The sequence below is a fragment of the Hydra viridissima genome, unplaced genomic scaffold (assembly GCF_058129835.1).
Source record: "Hydra viridissima isolate aposymbiotic clone 2 unplaced genomic scaffold, HvirCarnegie_v1 scaffold_15, whole genome shotgun sequence".
NCBI lineage: Eukaryota > Metazoa > Cnidaria > Hydrozoa > Anthoathecata > Hydridae > Hydra > Hydra viridissima.
The window spans coordinates 7,133,904-7,161,184 of NW_028324314.1; the positions used below are offsets into that span (position 1 = coordinate 7,133,904).

Below are 27,281 nucleotides of genomic sequence, written 5' to 3' on the forward strand. Positions count from 1 at the left end.
AGGGGTTGAACATCCTCGGTTTTTGCACAATATAATTTCGAACTATAGGGAAACACAAGGAAAAAGATGTCTGATCCTGATGCAGAAAGCGATGTCTTAGAAGAAAATCCAGATTATTATTCTATTCTAAATATAAAAAAAGATGTAAGTTAGTTTATACAAAACAAAAAAAAAAAAAAAAAAATTATTTTCCAACATTCTAAAATAGAATTGGAGAAACACAAAATTAAAATAAAAGATGCGTTCAAAAAGTACTTACTGGCTGAGTAGTATAATATATACTTATGTACTATTTTTATATTTACATATAATTTGTTTATAATTACTTTATTAAACTATGCTTTTGTAAACTCAAAAACTAGTATTAAAAAATAGAAGATTGAAATGAAAATAAACTCTTTCTGGCTTAGATTTTAGTTATTTTGATATTTCTTTTGTTTACAAGTTAACTCTAATTTAGAATCTATTCTACATTATTATTTTAATCCACTGGGTTGTTTATAATACTAGCTGATAAAAAAATATTAAATCTGAAATTTAGTGCATTTTGTATTTTTAAAAATGTTTTTTGTTTGTTTTTATTTTGTATCAGTTTTAATGCTAATTTAAAATTGTTTATATGGATTAGTATTGTTTTTCTGACAATTTAAGATATTTTCTTATTATAAAAAATATTTTATTAAGGTTTGTCTTTTTATTTTGAAAAATGTGAACACAATTGGTAAAGCTATTTATTTTACATACTTTTGATAACTAGGCTAATGATGAAGAGATTAAAGCTGCTTACCACCGCATGTGTGTTATATATCATCCAGATAAGCATCAAGATTCAAAAAACCAACAGGTATAAGGAATTCTAATGAAGTAAATGTCTTTTTGTATATTTTTTCTTTTATTTTAATCTTGATAGTTTTCATTAAGGTTGCTGTTTCCATTTTCAATAAAATTCACAAAGCATATGAGGGTTAGTTTTTATTTTACTTATTTTTTTAATTGATTAAAAACTAATATAAGCATTTAACCTATTGTTATTTTTAAAATATTTGCTTGTTTATTGTCATTTTCCCAAAAATAAAACTGTCCCAAAAATAAATTTTGCAAATTCTTATGGAACTTTTTGTAGTGTTTAACCTACAACTGTTAGTACTTAATTTATGAGATTATTGCTATAAATTAACTAAAAATGCTCAGATAGTAAGTGTATTCAATCTTGAGCTTAGAGCCACAGTGAAAATTTTTTATGCTTTTAGCCAATCTTAAGGGAAATTTTTAAAAAAAAAAAATTCTGAAAATTTCTTTTTCACTTTATTAAATAAACACCATAGTAAATCTCACTTTTTAAAAATGCTGAAAGTTCTATAAGATTTACAGGAACCTTTACTGCACTCATCTTCAATTTTTATATTTAATATTTTTTATTAAGAAACAATATGGAAATCTTTTACTGAAATAACAGTTAATGTATTATTTGTAAATTATTATTACTACTTTCTTTCAGTAATTTTTTATAGGTTATAATTTACCAAAAGCAACTTTCAGAGTATAGTATTCATAAACTGTATTGCAATTTTTTTGTTGAAACATATTAGTTTGATCCCTTTGGTTGTTACATGACATTTATATTTTTAACCTGTGATTTACTTAAATCTTTCAGTACTTTCCAATCAACAACGAAGACTTATTTATGATTTGTATGGTCAAAAAGGGTTAGATGCAGGATGGGAAGTAGGATATCAGTTCTTTGATAATTTTAAAAATTTTTATTTTGTTTAAGCATGAAAAATATTTTTATTTCATATCTAAGTATGATTTGATATTACAATTTCTTAATTTGATTTTTTAACTAAAGTAAGGTTTTAAATAAAATTTATGCTTTTTTTAAGTGCAGTTCTAAGATTTGATTTTGATAAAATCATTATAAACAATAATGGTTTAGGAAAAGGAACAAAATTTCTCACAATTTTAGGAACCTTTCTTAACAGTTTTTGTTTATCTAAGTTATATTATGGTTTATCAATGGAAAATTGCTTTCAGTTTGCTTGCTATAAACTAGAAATACTAAAATGCTGTAAAAAAGATTTTTTTTTTCACTAGTATGTCTATGTAAAGTAATCAATAGATAATATTCATGTTTTTTTGTATCTAGGTTATTGAGCGCATTAGAACTCCTCATGAGGTAAGTTGAAACTAATGGATAAATGGTAATATAAATTAGATAAATAAGTAGGGCTCCTCTTTTACTTAGGAGAGGGCAATAAAAATTTTAACTTTAATAGAGGTAAAGAACTCAATCCAATAACCCAATTACTAGTTCTAGGTGTGTGTGTGTGTGTGTGTGTGTATGTGTGTGTGTGTGTGTGTGTATGTGTGTGTGTGTGTGTATATGTATGTATGTATGTATGTATGTATGTATGTATGTATGTAATGTATGTATGTATGTATGTATGTATGTATGTATGTATGTATGTATGTATGTATGTATATATATATATATATATACAGTGTGTTACCCAGGAATAAAATTTATACAGCGTTATCATAATATTGGGAATTTTTTTTCGGCTGTCGAGCAAAAAAAAAAAAAAAAAAAAGGTCCTTCATTTTTTGGTTTAGTGAAAATAAAAAGTCTAAAATAAAAAACAAATAAAAAAACAAGCGAAATGAAAAATCTAAAGAACAACTGACGTCAATTAAAAAATAACGCATTTTATTTCTTTTTAAATAAATTGCTACGTTTTTTAAAAGGCTTTGAATTGAATGATTTGCTACGCTTTTTCTTTTGTAAATAAAGTAATTGTTTTCGATCATTTAAATTATTTTCTTCGTTTACTAAGTATTTCTATGTTTCTTGCGTAACACTTAAAATCTAAGTCTGTTAATTAAAGGTCGTTTTATTTAAATGATTTTATGTACTTTTGGGAAATTTTGAAAATTTGGGAATTCCGCGTTATACGCGGTGCCATCAGGCTAGTTAACACCCTGATATATATATATATATATATATATATATATATATATATATATATATATATATATATATATATGATCTCAAGCAAAACATACTATTTTTTGTGCTCGAAAGGCTTTATTGATAGTTTTGTTTAAAAATATTCTCAATATTTAGAACATATCTCAGAACAGGTAAAAAACAAAAAATATAAGTGTAAAGATGTTATTAAAAGTAAGTGGTATATAAATAATAGTTAGTTTTTGAGTTATTAACAGTTTTCATTCTAAATTACTTAATGTTATTTAAAAAGTTACTTTCAACTTCTTTACTTAGTTTGTTCATCTTATTCTTTCTAATTCTTTTATGAATGGCTTAGATTCTCCAGGAATATGAGAGATTGCAAAGTGAAGCTGAGAAAAGAAGAATTGAACAGCACACAAATCCAAATGTAGGTTATTTTGCTCCCAGCTTAGCTTGTCATGAAAGTATTAATACTTCATTAATAGTGTCTATTTAATAAGGTCATAAGTGATGAACTTTTTTTTTTTAAAATTTAATTTTCAAATTTTACAGCCAATTATGGCAAGAATATTACTAAAACTTTGTCAAAAAATATAAAAAGCTTCTAAAACTGGTGAAGACATGTGAAGTTTATGTATTTTGATTGGTTTACATGTACAAATCAGAAAAAAACTCTGGAAAAGTTTTTGCTCAAAGATAATCAAAGTTCTGATTGATCTTTTAAAATAGGTCACTGAATAGAGGCATATTTATATTGAATTTTCATGCAAAAGATGGTAAATATTTCCATATCCACCAAATTCCATGTTTTAACTAATGATGATAACCTGGAAATGCATTTTTTATGATAATGACCAGAAGTTTTATAAGTGGGAAGTAAATTGCCAAAAAGATAGCATAGGTCATCAAACAAAACAATTACTAAATATGTAATTGAATAAAGAAATTGTTTTACTTCATAATGAATAATTTACATTCTTACTCTTTTGATTTACCATATTATTATACCTAATAGCGCGCGTGTGTGTGTGTGTGTGTGTGTGTGTGTGTGTGTGTGTGTGTGTGTGTGTGTGTGTGTGTGTGTGTGTGTGTGTGTGTGTGTGTGTGTGTGCAAATTGAAATAATATTAAAATTAACTTGTTTACATAAAATCAAAAAGTTTTAATAAAGTGAAGTAAATTGAAAATTCTTAAGTTTGTATTAAAATGTTAAAAGTAATTATTAGTTAAGTATTACAGGTTCTGCATTACCTTTCCCTCAGAGTCCTGTGTTACTATTAACTGAATGATATTCTAAACTTTCTAATTAGACATTTGTTTCATATTTTTTCTCATAAAATTCCTAGTTCTCAATCTATGTTTTTGATAGGGAATTCAGAATTCTGTTTTCCATGTGTTTTAAGGTCTATAATAATTTTAATTCTGAAGTTCCTATTAATTTATGAATTTCAATCTTGGTATTTCAATCAATGGTAGCCTGTAGCTAACTTTGCTATCTACTAAATCTATAGTAATTTTAATTTACAGGGAACCACAACTTTGATGATAGATGCAACAGATTTATTCAAGAATAATGAAATTTCTGATGATCCTTTTTATAAAGATGATTCAAGGCAAGTATGAGGTATCATTAAAAATAAAAAATTTGGAGTTATTTCCTGGTAAAGTCTATCTGTTAGGATATATTTATAGATATCCTAAAAATAGACATAATTAGTTTAACTCTGGCACACATCCATTATGTTCCTAATAGGAAGAAAAAATTATGTGCAAAAAATCAGTACCATAACTTAATATTTAGGGGTGGCTCTCAAGGTTCAAAGAATTTTGCAACCAGATTAGTTAATGGCAATCTATTTAATTATTTATTCAGACATATATCGTAGTAAGATTAGAACTTAAGTTGAATGTTCATGTCCATTGTCCACTTGTTCAGCTTGTTACATCTATTTCTAGTTAAGTAATATAAGTCACATAAACTGCAGTAGTAATGTTTTAAACTTTGAAACTTTTAAAATGTCAAAATTTCCTATCACTGCTAGTGTCCTCCAAGTAAGGCATCATTGCTTCATTAAAGTATTTAAATGGACTAATTTTACTTATTTACCACTGGAACTGGTATGTTCTAGAAGGTTACTTTTAGTACAGTCTGGAATTTTGCGTCAATGGTCATGAACAACCCGAAGGAGAAAAGCTGAAATTGAAACTTGTCTTTTTTCAGCTTTTTATTAAAATCTTGAATGAGGGCCACCCCTTTCTCAGGCCTGCCATTGATGACTATCTATTCTTTAAATACTTCATGTACTTGTTTAGATCTTCTTCCCAATGAGAAGAATCTTTGGTTCATAATGTGTCTGGATTCGAAGCAATAGGAACAACTTCTTTGAGTTGGTTGTGCAGAATTGTTTAAGACCTCAGGTGCCAAGAAATGTTTCTAATTTCACACCTTTTTGGCATATGATCAGGTGCTACTTCTTCCACAGCAAGAAGACCAGTCTCTTGAAATCATGTGACAATCTAGTTTTAAAAAGGGCTAACCCAAATTGCTCCTCTGATATATACCACAAGTGAACCCAAACTTCTTGTTTGTGCTAGCCAAAACGGCATTATGTGGATATCTCAGTAGTTGTTCCATGAGTCTGAAGTTGTTCAATATGATCTCAACAGCAAGTGATGCAGTTATCAAAGCTCTTAGACGTATGATAACAGAATTGTAACAAGATCACAAGTTTCTTCCAAAAGGAGTTATTTTGAATTGACTACAGAACAGCCACATCTTGATTGCATAAGTAACTTTGGAGATTGATTGGGGCTGATCTGATACCAGAAGCTTATAACTTTATGAGTAGGGGTGTCTTCGAGAAAAGCAACTGAAAGCTTAAGGAACTTGTCACTTTGCTGTTCAGCTTGTAAATAAACTCAAGAAAGTTTCTAAATGTTAAAAAGGAAATGGTGCCACTAAAGATTCCACTGATGCATCTAATGAAGTTGCTAGAAAGCTGTTAAAATTTAAAAACTCTCAGTTATTTTTAAGCTTTTTTGTAGATAAAGATTTCTGGCCCTGTGGAAGTACCAATAAAAGTCTTTTTAAACATAGCCCCAATAGCTAGCTCCATTAAATTGTAGCAATATACTAGATAAAGATCTTTAAACAATTTTAACTACTAGTATTAGAAGCTGTTGTATTGAAACACACTTCTGCCACCTGATCTTCTACATTCCACTCTTCTTAACACTGAATGGTTGCAGATGCTTGTGCTTCATCCATTCCTTATAAAAGTTTTGGAACATCCAACAACTGCTCATCTCCAAAACCTGACTTCACTAAGAACAAAAGTTGCATTTCATGATAAAGTCTTTGTTCTGCCTGAAGCAGATGTTAGTCTGGGAAATAGTACATTAGTTTGAGCCTTTTTTTGATGCAGTTATTTCATCATTTCTTTTTGGAGTTTTCTTTTCTTAATCTATGTTGTCTATCACCTCTGCAAAACAGATGAAGAGTCAGCTTCCAGAAAAACCTTACTTGAACAGGATTTCAATTCTTCATATAATTGTTTGTAATGCCTCAGTTTGCTCCAATGAAACCTAGTTGACCTTTTTGCATCTAAGAGAGGAGAATTACTCTGTTCTTTGGTATTTTAATCATTGTGAGTGCATTGAAATGGGCAATGTCAAATAGATTGTCAAACTGTTCCAAGAATTCCTCCTCCTTTGTCTTCTGTTCCAGAGTTGTTCTGGCTTTATGCTTCTGAAGGCTTTTCTACTCAGTAAATATTACTTCTAGCTTGTTAACTCAATGTTTGGCTGGTCAAATGGGTATTTCAACCTTTTCCCAGAAAGCAAACTTTGCTTGTCAACTAGCACCTGGATCTGTCATTTTCTATACTTTGTGGAGATTTAGAAAATGACCAAAGGCTTCACAAATATATGGTAGTTTTGCACCCAGAATCTCATGCTCATATGAACAGAGTAAGTTAACATTTAATATAAAACAGATAATATAACCAATCATAATGAACAGCATTGATACATTGATTTAGAATCAATGCACTGAGAACATATATCAGTACAAGTTACACAAATATTGGCTAAAGATTATTCAATAGTTATTTAAGTATAGTTGTCTCTGTCAAATTGCAACTACATTTTGCAATACAATTTGTGATTTAGTTAGATTTTTACCTGATTGGTGGTGTGCAATCAAGAATCTGTCCTATTCAAATGCAGATCTAAATTGTTTCAAAATAGCTGGTTAGGTAAAACTGAAACACATCACAACTAAGTGCTACTTTTGCTGCCAATGTACTATCAACTACTTTGATTACATCAGCATTTCATAGAATATTTTATAGTAGTAAAATGTTTAGTATAAGTGAATAAAATAAATGCTTCACATTAAAGGACATCATTAAACAAATGAAAAAAATTAAAAACAATCATATTACTTAATAAAAATGGTTTTTGCAGCATTTCACTCAAACTTTAAGGCTAGAGGCTACCTCTAAATGTTGTTAATTTTAACAGTTTTTTTGGCACATAATTTTTTTTCCTACTTGTGGAACATATTGAGAAAATACCGCATGATTAAAAAATTTCATTTTTGAAAAATCATGCGGCACCCTCTCAATCTTTTTTTTTTTTGCAACTAAAAATATTTCCTAAATATTTTTTAGATTTTTTAAAAGGATTATTCTTATTTTAAAATAAGATTTTTTCTGTTTTAACAGCATCAAATGTAAAACCTAACATTCAGATGATCTTTTGGTGTCTTGACAACAATGTTTAGGAAAAAAAAATTTTTTTTTTCAGTGTCAATAATTGAAAAATATGATCACAATAAAATAATCATTCTCACTACTTAAAATCACAAATCTGCATTATTGCAAGCTATTTTAAAGTTTCTTTTAGTTTTACATTGAATGATAGTTAAAAGATACATAAAAAGAAAAAAAGAAAAATACTGGTTAAAAAACTTTCCAATATCTTTCTAAAAAGAGAGAGAAAAAAAAAAAAAAAAAGTAGAAAAAAAAAGAAAAATATTTAAAAGATATTGCTGTTTTGTGTATTTAAAAAGTTGTTTACAGTAAAGTCTCTTTTTCAGAGACTTTAGTGATTCAAACTGTGGTTCCTCTTTTTAGTCTTCCTGACTCTTAATGGTCCATGATAAATTTTTTAAGCATGTGAAATTTTAAACTGTTCAACTATTGCCTATGAAAATTTGATTTATTTTTTGAGTTTTTGTCTTGAAGCTCTTGTTTTTCTACAGATTTTTCCATTTACTGAATAACTCATCAAGTTTTTTAACAGTCTTGTTGATAATTTAAGTTGGAATTTAATCTCAAAACCAGAAACCAGTATGGCTTGCAATTTTTCATATATGCTTTTTTAAAGAGTGTTTAAAAAACCTGCTTTCCTGGTGACAATATTCTCCCTTCAATACTTTCAACAGGGCTTATGGTAAACTTGAGAATACAATCCCATCTGAAAATACAAAGATTTATTTAACAATTACTAATCATATATATTTGAAAATTTATAATATAAGCAGTTTTAACCATTGTGGTATAGTAATATTCAGTTTAAAGCATTGTGATATAATAAAATCACTAATCATATATATTAGAAAATTTATAATATAGGCAGTTTTAACTATTGTTATATAGTAATAAATTAGCTACACAGCACTTTAAGAATATTAAATATTGTATAATTCATATTTTTATACCCTAATTTATAAATTTATATTGGAATATTTACTGAATCAGAATGAAAACTGATTAATAATATAATTTTTAAAGGAAAAAAATTAGTTTTAAAAATATTAAAGAAAAAGTTTTGAAAATGTTAACAAAAAAAAAACAACAGCAAAACAAGAAAGTTTTAAATGCAAAATGGCTACAAGTAGAAGAGATACAACAAGAAGCAGTGTGAGACTGATTAAAATATAATCTAAGATGATCAAGAGAGCTTGTAGCATCCAATTAAAAATGTAAAAGATGATTGAAATCAATATTTAGATGCAAAAAAACTTAGAAATATCTGTTAAGCAGTTTTCAAGTAATTAAAAATTAAATAGTGCTGAATTTCATTTGTTCAACCAGTATTATAAGCTGACTAAACATTTGTTTAGTTAAAAATTTAAAAGTTAACATATTTTGCTTTCTTTCTTTGCAAATAGCTGAACTAATTTAAAATTAAAGTTAAAAATCTTTTTAAAATAAGTTATCTTCACATGAATATTTTAGATGATTTTTCACAATTTTTTAAAATAAAACTCACTTAAAAAATTTATATTTTTTTTAATTGAAAAAACCTTTCCATTAAAAGATTTAAAGTTACAGACAAATGTCAGTTGACTATCTTTTAGATGCATATTTTTTTACTTAAATTATTGATGATTATTTATTAGTACTATGTGTGCATCTGAGCAGTTTTATTTTTACTATATCCTAAAAATATTATTTATTTCTCATCTACTTTTGAAAATGTAAATTTTTGGTTCCATCTGAATTTATTTTCATTTAGAGTTAAAAATTAAACTTGTATATGTAAATTGTAAATAGTTATACAAGTTATTAGCAGATATAAAAGAATGGTTTTTAGAAAACTAGGACATAACCTTAATGGCTGATATAAAGAATTTTTACTTTTAACTTAAAATAGTCTTCTTTTTTTAAATGTTTTTATTTTAGTTTGCTACCTAACATTGAAATAAAGCAAATGAGTATTAGTCAATCAATTGAGGTAATTTTGTTGATAAGTTCTTTGTTTTGGGTTCAAACAAGTTGTAAAAATTTAGAAACTTTTATTATATAAAAAGAAAATCCAATTTCCCATAAGATTACTTATAAATATTTTAGTTGTAAGATATTTAAGATTTTTTTTTTCTGTTTTAAAAAGTTGATAAATCTATAGTTTTTGAAAATTAATGATTTGATTGACTTTGAACTATCAATTTTTGGTAAGAAAATTTTTTAAACTTTATTTCTCATTTTTTCAAATTAATTATTTTATTTTAGTATTCTTATAAGATTCATTATTTAAAATGGCAAAAAGAGGGCAGATAAATTTAGAAAAACATAGAAATTTGGACCCTTCATAATTTAGGCTTTTCTAATCGAGAAATTGGTCGATGCCTTAGCATTTCAGAGAGTTGTGTCTTTAAAATGATTAAAAGTAAAGTAGAAACAGGGTCTTTCTGCGATCGTAAAAAAGTAGGGAGACCTCCTTCTACTACGAAAAAAGAGGATAAGTACATAGTAATTAATTCTTTACAAAATCATAGACGCACAGCGCCAGATTTAGCAGCTGCTTTTAATGAACATCATACCACAAAAAAAAATACAACGACGGTAAAAAGGCAACTTCTTGAAGTAAGGCTTAGAGGTTGTATGGCTGTTAATAAAACATGTCTTACAACCATCCACAAACAAAAAAGATTTGTCTGGGCCAAAGAACATAAGAGTTGGACGGTAGAAGAGTGGAATAGAGTACTCTGATCAGACAAATCAAAGTTTGAGATTTTTGGGAATAAATGCTAGTCATTTGTTTGTCGTCAGGTAGGAGAAAGAATGCTGGAGCAATATACTATGCAAACAATTAAGCATGGAGGTGGGAATATAATGTTTTGGGGTTGTTTCAGTGGTTGACAAGTGGGATCAATCACCAAAGTTCACGGGAAAATGACAAATGAAGTCTATTTAAAGATTTTGAAAGAACATGTTTTAGTCTGTGGAACCGAATTATTTGGCAAATGATTTGTGTTCCAATAAGATAACAATCCTAAACACACTGCTAAAGTGGTTTAGCAATATTTAAATGAAAAACTAGAGGAAGGATTGTTGAAGGTCATGACTTGGCCACCGCTGAGTCCTGATTGTAACCCAATTGAGTTATTGTGGGATCATTTAGATTGAGAAGTCCGAAAAACTCCACCAAGGGGTAAAAATGATCTTTGGGAGGCAACCCAAAACATATGAAAAAATATTGATGAGGAATATTTTAAAAAATTGATTGATCGCATGCCACGTATCTGCCAAGCGATAGTCAAAGCTAAAGGTGACCATTTTGTCGAAAAGATAATTTAAATAAAAACATTTTATTTTAGTAATAATTTTTGATACTATTATTTTTTTTTTTCATTAAAACTAATAAAAGAACATAAAATTATCGATTTGTTTTATTAAAGTCACAAATCAAAATTATTCTGACACATTTTTCTCTTAATATCTGTAGTTGCGATAGGTGCAAACTTATGGACAGGAGTGTATATATATTTTAAAATCAACATGTAAATTCTCATAAACTTAATACAATATATACAATATATATAATTATATATAGGAATACAATTATGCATAGGAATACAATACAATTACACATAGGAATACAATATACAGTGTCTCAAAAAATTATCCGACCAAACATTTTTTAAAATATTTTTCCTAAAAAAAGTGCTGTATTTTCATAAATTTAGACTTTTTTGGTAAACTCAAGATTAATGAAAATAAAAGAACATGTTTTTAAATAGATTTTATTTATTTTAATGTAAAATATGAATCATAAGGTTTTCAGTCTTAAAATAAAGGAACTTAGGTCGTTTTTTTATTGTCAAAAAAATATTCGACCAAACACATTATTTGTTTCATAACAAATTATTATATAACAAAACAATTATTTTAATACTTTGTTGAGCCTCCCTTTGCTTGGATTACAGCTTCTAGAGGTCTAGGCATTGATTCAACTAAAGATTTTGTTTCTTCTGGTTGAATCTTTTCGCAGGCTTCTTCAATTGCCACTTTGCGGTTATCTTTTTTGGAAAATGACCGATCTCCAATATTTTGGTCTAAAATTTCCCACAAATGTTCAATGGGATTAAGGTCCGGTGATTGTGCGGGCCATTCCAAGACCTCAACATTATTTTCAGCAAACCACTCCTTGGTTTTAGTGGCACTATGCTTGGGATCGTTATCTTGCTGAAATGTAAAATCAGATCCTAGCCGAAGTTTTCCAGCAAATGACTTCAAATTTTGCTTTAATATGTTTCTGTATTGCACCTGATCCATAGTAGTATCTATAAATTGGAGTTTTCCGACACCCTTCCAAGCCATTTAACCCCATACCATCACGTTACTGCCGCCATACTTGACAGTTCCTCTCACGCAGCTTAATTTGTAGGCTTCTCCGGCTTTTCTCCAAACTTTTTGGGCTCCATCAGATGACTTTAAGTTGAATTTCGATTCGTCGCTTCACAGGATCTTTTTCCAGAAACTTAATGGGATGTTTTTGAACTTCTTAGCAAACTCCAATCTTCTTTTCATATGTTTCTTACTCAAATATGGTTTATTACACACAAGTCGTCCTTGAAATCAGGGATTTCAAAAAGTCTCGGATACGATTTCTGATTGTCTGATGGGATAATTTTATTCCATAATTCTCTTCAGCTTGCTCAGCCAGTTTTCGAACAGAAATGAAGTAATTTTTCTTGACTTGTATAATTAAGTTTCTATCAAAACTCTTAGAAGTCTTTTTTTTGCGACCCTGCCCTTCTTTAGTGGCTGTTGTTCCGATCAAATTATACTTCTTCATTATGTCGGACCTGACGATAGGTTTTACCCTGATTGACTAGATCAACAGCTAAATTTCTCTGAGAGACAGTCCAGTGACGTTTACCTCCCACCATTTTACTTAAAAAAACATGAAACCTTTTTTTTATACATAATTTTTTTTTTTACTACAAAAAAAACAGTCTTTTGTTATGCAATTTCATTAATTTTATAAAAATTTGCTAAAATATTTCAACAAATTTCACATAAAATTAATTAAACTTACCTAAATATCGCTTGGTCGGATAATTTTTTTACAAGCCTATTCAATACTAAGTTTCTCTTAGGACAAACAATAAACCAACTGAAGCATGAATCAAAAAATATGAACGCTAAATAACATACTATTCCCATTAGAATTAAAATGACAGACAAAATAAGTATCGCTATTCATTGTCTTTAGTATAATTTAGAGCGTAAACATTTTTTTTTGGGAAAAACTTGTTTGGTCGGATAATTTTTTGAGACACTGTAATTATATAATTATATATATAAATTAGAAAGGAAGTTTTTTACTAATTGAATTTTACTTTAAAAAAGTTTTAAAAGGTTGTTCAGATAAACAGAAATATTTCTGGTTTACCAATTATGAGCTATGAGTTTTCTTTCTAAAATGACAAATAAACATCCAGAAGTTTTTCCTCATTGTTGCTCAGGTCAATAACACAAATTCATTTTCCTAGCTATAGCAAATCTAGCCTGTGCTGAAAAAATGATTAACTTAAGAAAATTACTTTATACAACAACGGTACATATATTTTGTTGTATTAAATGAAAGAAAGTGAGTTATTAATGGTGAAGGTTGACACTTCAGCATTTATCGAGTACATGTAGCTATAAAAGCACAGGAGGAAGCAAAAGTTATAAAAGCTTCTGAACAACAGATTAGCACTCCAATATTAAGTATAGTGAGTATCTAATGTATAAGGGTGTCTAACACTCCTGAAAATCCTTGAAATGCTGGGAATCTACTGGAATTTTTATATTCACTGGAAATCCTGGAGTTCTTTTGGAGTTTTGTCTGGCTTCCTGTATATTTTAACTTGCCATCTTATAATTCATGCAGTTTTTAGATTTGCCAGGTGCTTTTGGTGAACATTAATGTTTTTTCATCATATCCACTTGACTGGCATGCTCAGATGTTCTTTAGCTGCTAAACTTAATTCCCACTTGTAGCAATCAAATGCCAGTTAGTACAGACATGTCTCCTATTATGCTACATGATGAACCCACATTTTTAGCTTGTCACTTACAATCAGTGACATGAATTCTTAGTCAACAAAATTTATTATGTAAAAATATTTCTGGTTTATTATAGTAATGACATTTTTTAAAAGGCATGTGTGCGATCATCAAAAACTGACTAAGTCTTAGAGATATGTTATTGTAATATTGCATGGTATTAATGTATGCTTGCTTAATTGGTATTATTGGGTAAATAAACAAGTTTTGGCAGCTGGATGACAATAAACTACATCCACACCAATGTTTGGCTCTATATGATTTAGTTGTTGATAGCAAGCATTCAATTATTGGATAAACATTGGCAAAACAATTGGTATTGGCAAAACAATTATTGGATAAACAGGATCACTTTGGTCTCTTTTAGGAGTTAGTGACCCTGCTCAGTAAATGTCAGCTAAAATAAATTTATAGAGAAACAACTAATTTATTAGCATAGTAATGTGGCAGACTTTAACTATAACTTTACAATGTGTTGTTAAAGTGTGCCTATAGTAGTGATTTAACTGACATTTTTGCTTCTGTTCATTGCAGTCAATACACCATGAGTAAGAACTATAATACAAAGTTCTTATGAGTCATCCTTCCCAGACATGACTGACTAATATGACTGATGATACTGGAAGAGCATGCTACAGTTAGTACATGACCACATTTGACATCAGCAATGTGGGAGATAGTTCCATTGTCTTGCAAGAGAAGGGTAAGAAACATGCAGCATGTGTATCTTCTACTAGTGCACACCTAAATTCAAATAGATCATTCCTAGTGAAACCACTAACAGGGCATCACCCATCATTCAAAACTAGTCAACTAGTGCCTTAACAATAAATTCCTCAGTTGCTTCAGAGTTGAATGAAGCAAACATACGTCAAGTTCCAGCAGTATCTTTACAGCCAGAGCCTTTAGCTAGTATAGTAGCAGCAGACCAAAAAAGTCTAAAAAAAAAAGTACATGAATAATAATGCAGTCATCAGTACTGAGATTGTTTGGGCACACAATGGAGTTATGTCATATGAGTCACAAAGATCTATCGTATGGGCAGGCCAACTGTTCAAGGTTATGTTTGCTGATAGTGCAATTGCATCAGGGTTTAGTATGTAGAAAGACAAGTGGTAATGTATATCAGGGTTTAGTAGGCAAAAGGTCAGTATGGTAACATGGGCTTGGTCCATTTTTTCAACAACAACTTGATGGTACTATCAGAAACTGTAGTTTCTGTGTTGTATCATATAATAAGAGCTTGAATAATGTAGCCCAAAAGAGTCAGATGGATGTAATTGTTTGCTATTGGAATTCAAACCTCCAGGAAGTTGCAACTTGCTACTTAACTTCCATATTTATTGGGCATTCAATAAATGATGACTTGTGTGAAGCATTCACATCAGCCTTCATCAAGCACAGGTTTGATTTGAAATAAATGATTCAGGTTTCCAGTGAAGGTCCAAATTTTAACATCAAGTTTGCAAGATGTTTAAAGACTCAGCTGGTGTCAGTGTCAGATCCAGGCAGTCCAGAATTGTTCAACATTGGCATGTGTGCCTTATATATTGTTAATTTTGCTTATAAAACTGCTTATAACGAATGTGGTTGGCAAATACACATATCCTTGGGGTCACTGTATTACTTGTTCAAGGACTTCCCCTCATGAACCGCAGATTACATCACAGCTACAAAATTGCTTGTGTTTCTCTTATGCTTGTGCGCAATTTGATGGGTGGGATATTCCAATATCTTACAGCAAGCAGCTGTAAGACATTGGAATATCCAACCCATCAAATTGTTACCAAGCTTCAAACAGTATGTCAATGCAGTTTCCAGGAAACCTCCAGCATCCAACTGCTTCAAGGTTATTGTTACAGCAGTCAAGGAGGATAGTATGTTGGCAGCTAAACTAGGTTTCATGCAAAATATTTCATTGGAACTGGAATCTTTCCTGATTACATACCAGACAAACAAACCAATAATACCATTCCTGTATCATGATTTGTGTGTTTTGCTAGGCAGCTTAATTAATTGCTTCATTAAGACGAGGTCGCAAACAGTGTTATTTTCAATGTTACTGAAGGTTGATTTTATGGAAAAAAACTGGAAAAACATTCAGAACATTAACGTTAGTTTTGCTGCATCAGCTTCATGAAAAGATTGCAAAGGGGCTGACTTGTTACAATTTAAAGAGAAACGCAGATCATTTTTGAAATCCCAAACTGACATTAAAGTGCCCACTTAAGTACAAGTTAGTCAAAGGTGCAACAATCCACAGGTAATGCTGAAAGAATCTCTGAGATAGTCTTGGGCAACAAAAGCCTTGGAAGTAATTGTGGAAACTAACAGAATACCAGCTCATACAATCATGTTAAGAGGCAATACATGGAATTCTTTGACAGAGACAGCATAAAGCTCAAAAATTTTAATTTGCCATAGACTAGGTTACATAATGAAATAATGTAGTCAGAAAATGTGGATATTTAATTACAACACTTTGCCCAGCAGATCACAATTATGTTTCATGAAAATGCAGCTATTGATCAAAGTTTTTTATTTGACAAGGAGTACTTTGTTGAAAACCTTAGCAAAGACTCTTCAATTTTACAAAGACTGGTACATGATGCTGTTTTAACCCATGGAGGACTATGCCCATTACAAGGGCCATAATAAAAGCCATTAGAATTGCATGCACTAAAAAGAATGAAGTTCTCAAAAAGAAGCGTGATGAACTGACCAATTAGGCTGCTGCTTTGAAAAGATTTATGAGGACACCAAATCACTTAAGGCTAAGAAAGCAAAGTTGGCTGTACAAACTAGAGAAGAGATTGAATTTTTAAATGCTCAGCTGAAGTAATGACAACCAAAAAAATGAACATATTGTAACATTTGAGATATTATTGAACATATTTAACATATGAAGCTTTTGTAGTTAAGTTACTGTAGTACCTGTTAGACATGAAAGTCTATGTTAAAATTGATAAAAATGACTTTTTTAAGAATATAAAGCATGAGGGTCATCATCTGTTTACATTTTTGAAACGTTGTATCATTTGTGACTGTTGAAAGTTTCATTCAGGTCTCAGTATTATAATGAATGGTTTGAACATTATTTCTGTGTTGTTTAGATTACACTTCAGATCTTAGTCAAACTGACATTATCATTGAACATTAACATTTTGTACTTGTAATTTGTTTATTAAGACATCATTTGAATTTGATGCAATCTTATCAGCTTCTATTAATTGTAATGTTCTTAAATTCTATATAGTAATATTTAACAATTATGATTAGATGACACTGATAGGCGAATGATAAGGCCTATTATCTCATAGCTCTAACTTTGTTGAACTTTCCACAAGCCTTGTATCTATTGTTGTAGTACTTTTTTGTTGAATTACTAATAAACTTTGTGAAAATACCTACTGGAAATATATACTGAAAACTTCTGGAAATCTACTGGAATTTTGTATTGCTAAATTGTTAGACACCCTGTGTATGTAAGTTGGAATGTAATAAAGTAGAAGCTTATTGTTACTTGTTTGCTAACTTTTGATAAAATGTGGTAAAGCAAGAAATGTAGCAAAGTATTTATGTTTGTTATTAGGGGTATTTAAATAGTAATAAAAGATTACTTAAGTAGTTTTAAGTAAGTTCTTTTAAATTACATAAAAATGATTTAAGTAATTTTAAGTAATTTCCAAACAATGAGTAATAAAAAGTCCAGCAGCTCTAAAGCATCTTTCTGTGTCAACTGATGGTGGTGGTAAAGACTTTAAAGCACGGTGTAATTTTTTAAGTATTTTTGGTTAAGAATCAAATCTTCAAATACAGCTATTTCTTTTTTGATGAAACTCAAAACATTTATGGAAGCCTGTTTATTTCTAAATTGGAGTTTTGGGGTAGGAAATTTCTTTTGCCAAATTCTTTTCTCTATTATATCTAATTATATCTAATTATATCTAATTATATCTATTATATCTATATATATCTAATTCTTACTCTTTTCTGTAAAGACTCTTTAATTTTGTTTTTTTCAACTGTAGGTGTATTTTTAAGATTATAAAAAAGATGTGAATAAATATCTTTTGCTTTAATTAGATGTTCTTTTTTCTTTGGATACTCTAAAATAAAATCTTTTTTAGATTGATCATATTGATTTGGTCCCTCTAAATATCTTAAAAGGCCTGCAATTCCAATGTTTCTTTTTTCAGAAATTTATTTCATCATTTACTCAAAAAAAAAAAAAAAAAAAAAAATCAAACAGCTTTGAAGATCATTATTTCTTAGTGGTAAATTCTATGAGAAAGACATAGTTGATAAGTTATTTAAATGAAAAAAGTTTTATAAAAGTTTTATATTCAGCTCAGGAATTAGCTGATAGTAAAAATATTTTTAACCTGTTAGACTAAATTTATTGAAAATTGCTACTCTACCGATTCAAATTAGGAGTACATCAAAAGTTTGAAAAAAAATTAAAGCAAACTTATAGAATTTAAAAAAAAAAAAAAACATCATTTGTATTAAATTTATTTCAGAATCTTCGTAACATTTCTATCATGTCTTTAATTTCTTCAACTGAATTACAAAAAAATGTTACCAAAAAATGGAACAAAGTTTTTCAATCTTTAAAGAAAGCCCGAATTTTTTCTTGATAGTAAAAGGGTGCTGAATTCCACATGATTTTGTCCATTAAGTTAGGCTTTTTTATCATTTGATCTTTTTCCTCCTTATTGACTCTGCAATGGCTTTCTTCTCACTAAGTATTATTATATCTTTACATGGAACAAAGAAAAACAAAAAGAAAAAATTGATTATTGAATTATTTACAAAGATCATTTAAGTTGAGTAAGAAAAAAATTTGAATAGTTTTTAATGTTTGTTGTAAGATTTTCATGATTTATGAAAAATTATGATTTACACACAAAAATTTTAGTAATGTAAGATCAGTTTAATAAACTAAATTATTTGGCATATGTTTATGTTTAGCATTGTTTTAATAATAAAAGAATTTCTTTTAAGTTGAAGTTATAACTTTATTTTCATCACTTTGATTTTAGGCCCCTTTAACAAAAGGTACCACTGCCATTTTATCTGGTTCATTACAAAATCATAATGGCATAGGTACAGGAAGTGTAAATTGCACGTTAAGAAAGGTTTTTTCACCAAAATCCTTTGGAGAGGTAAGTTTATATGCTGTTTGCTCCTGTGATAATAGTCCTAATAATTCAATATTTTATCATGTCTTAAAAATATTACTACAAAAGAGATTTAAGATTTCTTCTAAGAGGCTGAAGCTTGTGTTTATTCATAAAATTAGTTCTCTGTAATTCCTTTTTTACAGAAGCATGTTTTATACTTAGTTTGAATTAGGTGTTGGTGATGGTACTAGTATTCGGCTCAAAGGTTATCATAACCTTGGGAAGAAAATGGCTGGTAATTTATCATTAAATTTAGCAATGCGACAATCAATATTATCTGCTGGAGTGCATGCAAGTAAGTTAAGTTTTGTTTTGTTTTTTTTTACATTTAATTTTTATCTAGTCATTGCAATAATGGCATTCTATGAAAAAAAGTTTTTATATAAAGCTTATTTGACTTAAAAAACACCAATATTTTTTAATCAAGAAAATGTCCATGAAAGTCATTGAACTTAATATTAATACATTCTCAAAAACCATAAATAAAAGAAGTTTTTTTTTACAGAAGTTTTAAAGATAAAAAAAAAACATGTTGAGAGTTGAATTTGATAAGAAAAGATTTTAAAATTTTCTCAGGAATTTTAAAAGAATCTCAGGTTTCAAATATTAATCAACTAAAGTAGGTTTTCATTCAAGTTCCAAATAATCAACTATTTAAAGTAGGTTTTCATTCAAGGTCCAAATAAATTTCTAGTATTTCTTAATTACAAACTTCGATTTCCTAAGTTAAAAGATAAATTTCTAATTTTGAATAATTTATTTTAGAAATTGATTTAAAAAAAGATCTTGCTAATAAATTGTAATGTTTTGTAATCTTTTTTTGATTGAACTCTTCATTGAAAACTTTTCAGCTAAAAAACTTGATGCAAACCATCTTTCAAAAAAACCTCTTTAAAAGTTTATTGGGAGTTCATTAAAAATATATTTTTTTTTAAATTTTTTTTTTATAAACTTTTTTTATACAAACTTTTAGTGATTTCAAGGCAACTCACAAATCATACAACAGGTTATCTAACATGGACTGGTGGTTATTTATCATCAATGTCTTCAATGTTAGTTAGAAACACAGAAAAGTATCATGCATCTGCTCAACTTCAGGTACAGATCTCTTTTTTTTTTTTTTTGGCATTAACAATAGTTATTTAAGTTTCTTCCAATTAATTTGAAAAAAAGAAAGAGGAATGCAAATGAAATACTAATTAAAAAAAAAAGAAAGAAAAAAAAAGCATTAAACAAATAAAACTTTTTTACCAAAAGTTTCTTAGCCATAAAATCCTCATTCTATGCAAATATTTTCAATTATTGGTTTTATATTCTTTTCTTTAGTTAAATTTAAAAAATCCTTTTGCAATGATAACTTACACACACAAATTTAGTGAAGATACCAAAGCTAAAATTAGAGTAAAGTAAGTTGAGCTTATTATTATTAACTAAAATAAAAAAAAATTGAAATTATTGCAGAAGAAGCATCATCTTTTATTTAAAATCTTACTTTGAATTGTTTAGATGTGGGCTGCTTGGTTTACATTTGTTATACGGAGGTGAACATAAAGTAACATCCCTCAGCAAGTTAGGAGCATATATAAGTATAGGGCATGCATCTGGTGTCACATTAGAAGTTAAGTAAGGAAAGCTATTCTTCAATTTTTAGCTATTTGATATTTGTTGATGATTTTGGTATGTTGAATGTAAGTTATAAGCCTATCAGCTTAAACCTTTTTTACACTAAAATGTGTATTGGCCTTAAAAGATTAAAAAATCTCCTTTATTTGTTATTTGTTTTTTGTAATGTGTTGATCATTGATCTTGAATAGCTTTATTTAATTGAGAAAGCTGATTTTGTAAAAGATAAAATTATGAAGGAATATTAGTCACAAAAACATACTGACAAATTATTGATAAAGTTATGTTAATTACGTATGTTTAAATCATTTTATGTTTAAACATAAAATGATTTAAAGTTCAACAAACTTTTTTTGCTGAAGGAGAGCTGTTTTACTATTTTAGGTTATATCGACATACTCAAATTTTCAATTTTCCAATTTTGCTAAGTGAAGTATTTTCTCCATCTGCAGTTTTCTATGGCACTATTACTCCTGTGATTTTATATTTCACTGTTAAAGCATTTGTGATTAGACCCATAATGAAAAAACAAAATGAAAAGTAATTATTCTTTGTTTTTGTTCTTTTGTTTGTTTATTTTTTTTAACTTTGTGACCTTTTCAATATAGTAATGCAACTAATGTAAGAAAATTCTTTTTGCTGTAGGATATCTCTAGCATATTGCTAAAGATTTCCTCAAGTATCTTGCTAAATGTTTTACCTTATTTTAGTAGATTGTTGTTTTCAAATGACAAAAATCTACTAAGATAAGGTAAAAAAACTTAGCAAGATACTTGAGGGAAACTTTAGTAAACAGAGTATATGTGTTTACAGCTGTTTTTATAATTTCTGCTGAAAGCTGAGAAAACCTATACAATGCATTTTTTGTGTGTGTGTAGTAATATTAAAACAGGCAGTACACAATACATATGTTATACTCCCTTAATGTATATTATACTAAGAGACTTTCTATTATTGTGTCTGTGCGCACTATATTCTACCAATATTGCAATATCATAAACACCAAAAGTACAACTGCATGCATTAAATAAAAATTAATTTATTCTTTATAAATTGGTGCTGTTACTGTAATCTACTTTATCTCTATCTTTAAACCAATTGCAATTGAATCTAATGTTTATTTTGCTGTAATTGTATATTTCTTTATTTTCACCCAGAAAGACAGATCAAAGTTGTGAAATAGTTAGAATAGACAGAAAAAGTTGTGAAATAGTTCAAAAAGATTATTCACAACTTTGATCTGTCTTTCTGGGTGAAAGACAGATCAAAGTTGTGAATAATCTTTTTGAATACTACAATTAATTTGGTCATTAAAAGCTTTTTTTATTTTGTAAATGTATGTTGTTAGGAACTGGAAAGAAAATCGTGAAAAGTTTGCAAAGTTGATTGCAGAGAAGAAACAAGAGGCTGCAGATGCAGTGAGTAAAAAAAACTATTAAATTACTAGTTAATAGTAATTGTTAAAGTAAAATGTACAGCTGTAAATATGATAAGACATTCAACTCAAATACCTGAGAGGTGACATTATTTGCCTCAAATATTTTCAGTAATATTTACGTCAATTATATTTGGAAGAAATGTTTCATATTTCCCTTGAAAGTTTTCATGATTTGTTAAACAAAACAAATTAAAGTTGAATCTACCAAAAAATTTGAATGATAATTAAAACTTTTTAACATATTTGCCCATTTCATTAAACTGCAGAAAAAATTTCCTGCTACCGAAAATATTTGTCCCTTTAACTACTGAAAATACAATTGTTACTAACAAGCATTATATCCTAAATAAATATAAAGACAAAAAACTGGTGTCAGAGAATTTCAACTGATAAATTCAATTCAAATCATAATTAATTGTCAGAAGTGTAAAGTACTAAGTTCTCTATGTTCTAACTAGTTACATAAAAGTCAAAAAATCAAAAATAGGATTTTTGCTTGAATTTTTATGGTGTAGTACTGGCTTTCACTTTAAACTCTTCTTTTCAGAACCAGGGTCTTTGTTGGTTTTGAATTTTTTTGCCTTCGAGGTTGAGCTTGGATAGGCACTCACTGTCTCTGGAATCTGACTTCATCTTGTGGCAACATCATTAAAGCTTCCTAGATCAATCTCTCCCTCAGCTTTGGCTTCTGCTTTTTGCTCCTCCTGATTCAAGAGAGTCATTGGCAGGGGTGTTGTAGATATCCTTTACTAGATTTGATAATAGTTGGAGGTGTTATAGGTTTTTCTTCCACCAATCTAAGACATCCACCTAAAATGAAACAAAGATCTCTTGCTATCATTTTATAACAAATTATATTTAAAAACCATTCGAAATATTTGTGGCAAATACTGGTATTCTTTTTAAACTTACATTAGGTAGTGGCTTCACAAATCTTTTCATTTTTGTGATCTCCTGCCTCAGGGGTTCAGCTTTGGGTTGTTGATTTTGGTCACTGGTACTAACTACTTGGAGAGCTTTTCAGTCTTATTGAGGTCATCCATGGTGGCATTTTGTAACGTTTGGTTGACTGCCTCATTGCTTCCATTTATAAATATTCTTTTGATTCTTCAAATACTTCAGTAAGACATTTCAGAATTTTGTTTTTATAAATTTTTGAATAAATGCTGTTGCTAAAGTATCAGAATAAAATGTATCAAATCAAGTTATAAAAGTTTCTTGATTTACAGGTTCTTCATTTGACTGAGCATATGGATCCAATTTTATCTCTCTTAGATCTAAACCAAACTAAATCCAGTTTAGGTTTATTTTTTCACTAGGACAATTATACAATGTGCCTCCATTTGAATAACTAATCTAACCCTTTCATGGTGCACCGTTGTAATAGAAAATATCAGACTTACAGTTTATTATATCTCCCTATTGCTTGAAATTCTTTGCTTTGGTTTCTTTGAGAACAGGGATATCAGGGGTTGCAAACTCCAGTAATATATTCATTTTAGGCATTTGCAATATTTTCTACAAGAGTTTTATGAGATATAACAACACGGCATTAAAAAAACCATTATTTCTGTACTATTGTTGAAACATATCTAATGACATCACAGAGAGTTCATTAACCCAGGGTAGACTTCTACTAAAATAATACCTTAAAATTATTGTCTTTTTATGTTCATGTTAAAAATTAGGGAAAGGGAGTGCACAAAAGATGACATTTTATACTTTCTTTTTTTAAGTAAAAATGTTAAAAGATTAAAAACGTTAAATTAGTAAGTACACAGTATAAATATCTTTTCGTGTGAAACTTTATGCAAAAGTCTCATTGTTTTTCTTTTCTTGATGGGTTTTTCAATAGAATTACTTGGTAGCATTAATTGTTAGAAGTTTGTTGTAAACTGTATTTAAATAATAAATTTTTATACTACAAAAATAACTGTATTTAAATAATAAGTTTTTATGCTACAAAAATAACTGTATTTAAATATTAAATTTTTATATTATAAAAATTTTATTTAAATAATAAATTCTTATTTTTATCGCATTTGGGTAAAAAATATTCCTCATAATTGGGTCATTACTTGCATAATGGAAAATCAGCAAAATTATAAATAATATTGGAAATTTTAAAAAAGGTTTTTACAATATGACACATGGAAATATAAAATACCTAAGTCATACTGCAGACTAATTGTCTTGGAAGCGAAATTTTTTTTTTCCTTTCATCAAATGAAAATCCAGATGTTAATCAATTGTATAGAGTTTTAGTCAATAGTCGTTCGACCAGGAGACGGCTGAATAAAACTAGTTTAATTGGTGATGTAGCTCAATATGGGTCACTTGGGTCAAACAAGAACTTGAAAGTCAGACTTTGCAAAGCTCTACCGAGCGAGGCAAATGTCATTTTGGAAAAATATCCTGAGAAGCAGTTAATCAAAGTTTTATAAAATATTGTAACGTTGAAATGAACACTTATGCACGATAACAACCCTAAGCACACTTCACGTTTAATTAAAAAAATGACTTGTACGTTCTATCGAAGTTTAGATATTTATAAAGCCCTAGTCTTAATCCTATTAAGATCAAGATTTAGGAATTCTGATATTCGATTCCTACATGTCGATGCCAAACTTGGTAGGTAGGTAGGTAAGTAGGTAGGTAGGTAGGTAGGTAGGTAGGTAGGTAGGTAGGTAGGTAGGTAGGTAGTTAGTTAGTTAGTTAGTTAGTTAGTTAGTTAGTTAGGTAGTTAGGTAGGTAGGTAGTTAGGTAGGTAGGTAGGTAGGTAGGTAGGTAGGTAGGTAGGTAGGTAGGTAGGTAGGTAGGTAGGTAGGTAGGTAGGTAGGTAGGTAGGTAGGTAGGTAGGTAGGTAGGTAGTGATGTGTATGTACGTATGTATGTGTGTGTGTATGTATGTGTGTATGTATGTATGTATGTATGTATGTATGTATGTATGTATGTATGTATGTATGTATGTATGTATGTATGTATGTATGTATGTATGTATGTATTTATGTATGTAATGTAACGTAATGTATTTATGTATGTATGCATGTATGATCTTCACAAATGTTTTTAACTTAGCATCAACAAAATCTTCTGCTCGCTAAATATTGATAATTGGGCTTTTTTACAGATTAATTTGATGATGGGTGTTTATGAAAGAAATGTAAATCAGGAGGAGCAGAGACGGGGTAAAGAGATTCTTCAATTCTAATTGGCTTCAACGTGTTTTATATGATTTTTATTTTATGTTTTGAATTTTAGGACTTATTATAACTTCGGCGTGGTATGGAAAGTTTACTTCAGATTCGGCGAGGTATAAATTCAATATTTGATTTCAAGTGGAATTTTTTACTTGTTTTTGTTGATAGTGATAAATTTCACTGTTTAGTAACATCAGTTATCAGGCGATTTACGAAGTTATTATGATCATTCTTAATTTTCTAATTAAAAACAAAGAGAAAACACGACATCAATTATGTTCTTAACTGTCTAACTTACAAACTATAAAATCTATAACTTTACACAGGTCATGTGTAAAGTTATAGATTTTATAGAGTTAAAAATAAATTTACACAGTTGTAGGTAGGATTATTTTATTAGGACGTGTGAGGATTTAAAGTTGACTCCTAAATTGTCCAACAATTTCACTGCTAAATAACACAAAGTAGTTTTTAATACTAACAAAACTGTTTTTCTATTTGTCATCAACATATTTATAAATGTTTTTTTCTAAGCATCAATATATTTGTAAATCTTTCGTTTCTATATTTTAAACATCAATTCACAGCTAATTTTTAGAGTCCAACAAGATGCCTGTTAAGTGTATTTATTACGATAAAAATAAAAAATTTAATTTCGCATCTTAAAACAAAAGTCCTCAGCTTGAAAGGTCTAAAGTTCTTAAAAAAAAATTTTATATTTCAGCCTGATAGGCCTATAATACTTAAAAAAAAATTTATTTTTCACAAAGACTATCAAGCTAGTCTTTGTGAAAAAATTCGGTATATAAAAAACTAAATTAAATAGTTGTAGTATTTAGCAGTCTTTTATAAACCGTACTTTTAAAATGTAAAGTACAGTGTTTGAAGAAATGATTTTTCAGTTGATGTTATGTTTGTTTTGGTCTTCGTTCAGTGATATGACATCGTCTCAAGTGACTAATGTTACAGTTCCTGTTCAATGTTTGGTTAGAGATTCAAAATTGATTCTCACTGATGCTACAAAGGTACACTTGATGATGATCTTTCTTATCGTTGACAATTATTTAAGTGAACTTTTTGAAGGTTCAATAACAATCCTCTCCTTTCTGCCTATTGATTTTCTATAATTCTTGACTTTTTAAAGTATGAACAAAATATTTAAAACTGTTTCAGCGTGTCTGAGATTTAGTTTTATATTTAAACAAAACAACAAAATTTTAAAAAATGGCATTCATTATGAATTCAATTTTTTCAGTCTCAACTGAATGGGTTCTATGATCCTTGTCCAGGAGAAGATAAATCCCTGAAAATTGTCTATGAGTTCCGTGACGCTGTTCATGAGGCTGTGTTTAATGACACTGAACATGTTAGGATACCGAAACAATGTAAGCGTTATATCTAATGCAATTAAGAAACTTTTAAATTTTTTAATAGATTTTACTATTATCAATTTTTTTTAATGATATACTAAACGAATGTTCCCATTCTGATATTAATTGCAAGCAAATATTTTTTGTTTCGAAAATAACAGGTGGAAAAAGCTGAAGAATGTTTTCATTTTTGTAGTGCTTCTTTTTTTGTTATTTTAGCGCATCGAATATCGACTAAAGTTAGTTGATCTTTCTCGTAGTTCTATTATTTTTCGGCATGTTATGGTTTGCAATAGACAGTTTGCACGTGAACCTCGAATTTTTATAGAAAATCTTTTTATCTTTGAAGATGTGATTTTCTGTTTAACATTTGCAAAGATATATTCAAACTGTTATATTTTCTTAAAGATACGTGTAGTTTAATTAAGGAATAATTATGATGCACTTATAGGGAGGAGTGTTTTAAAAAAAAAGCATTTAATATCAATTATATTTCTTTAAATTTAAAATTCTTTTACATTTACGTACTTATAGATATAGATCTAAGTTTTTAAACTTTTATTTCTAAGTAAAATGTCAGCATCGAGAAATTCAGAAAGGTCTGTAACAGTATTTCATCCACGATTAATGAAGATACAAGTTCAAAT

General features: G+C 28.7%; 1 protein-coding gene across 4 annotated transcripts; it reads left to right on the plus strand.

The window, feature by feature from the left end:
* LOC149878419 (dnaJ homolog subfamily C member 11-like) lies at positions 1-27,029 on the plus strand. Of its 4 annotated transcripts, none has more exons than XM_090072616.1 (20): positions 1-144; positions 758-844; positions 922-964; positions 1,655-1,725; positions 2,147-2,176; positions 3,327-3,398; positions 4,498-4,583; positions 9,663-9,714; positions 18,863-18,985; positions 19,166-19,298; positions 19,977-20,101; positions 20,330-20,409; positions 20,510-20,626; positions 21,011-21,166; positions 21,975-22,044; positions 25,195-25,252; positions 25,326-25,377; positions 26,199-26,289; positions 26,520-26,649; positions 26,854-27,029. In XM_090072616.1, exons 1-20 carry the CDS (start codon positions 67-69, stop codon positions 26,880-26,882), a joined length of 1,683 nt encoding a protein of 560 aa, XP_089928742.1. In that variant the 5' UTR covers positions 1-66; the 3' UTR covers positions 26,883-27,029. The 4 variants fall into 4 exon arrangements, with proteins under 4 accessions (XP_089928742.1, XP_089928743.1, XP_089928744.1 ...); XM_090072617.1 differs by having other exon boundaries at positions 25-144; positions 4,498-4,594; XM_090072618.1 differs by having other exon boundaries at positions 48-144; positions 19,176-19,298.
* Positions 27,030-27,281: the final 252 nt, after the last annotated feature.

Coding starts and splice junctions, on each gene's coding strand:
- LOC149878419 (XM_090072616.1), top strand. CDS start 67: ATGTCTGATCCTGATGCAGAAAGCGATGTCTTAGAAGAAAATCCAGAT. Junction 2,177..3,326: donor GCATTAGAACTCCTCATGAG/GTAAGTTGAAAC, acceptor TGAATGGCTTAG/ATTCTCCAGGAATATGAGAG. Junction 20,627..21,010: donor GGTGTCACATTAGAAGTTAA/GTAAGGAAAGCT, acceptor TTACTATTTTAG/GTTATATCGACATACTCAAA.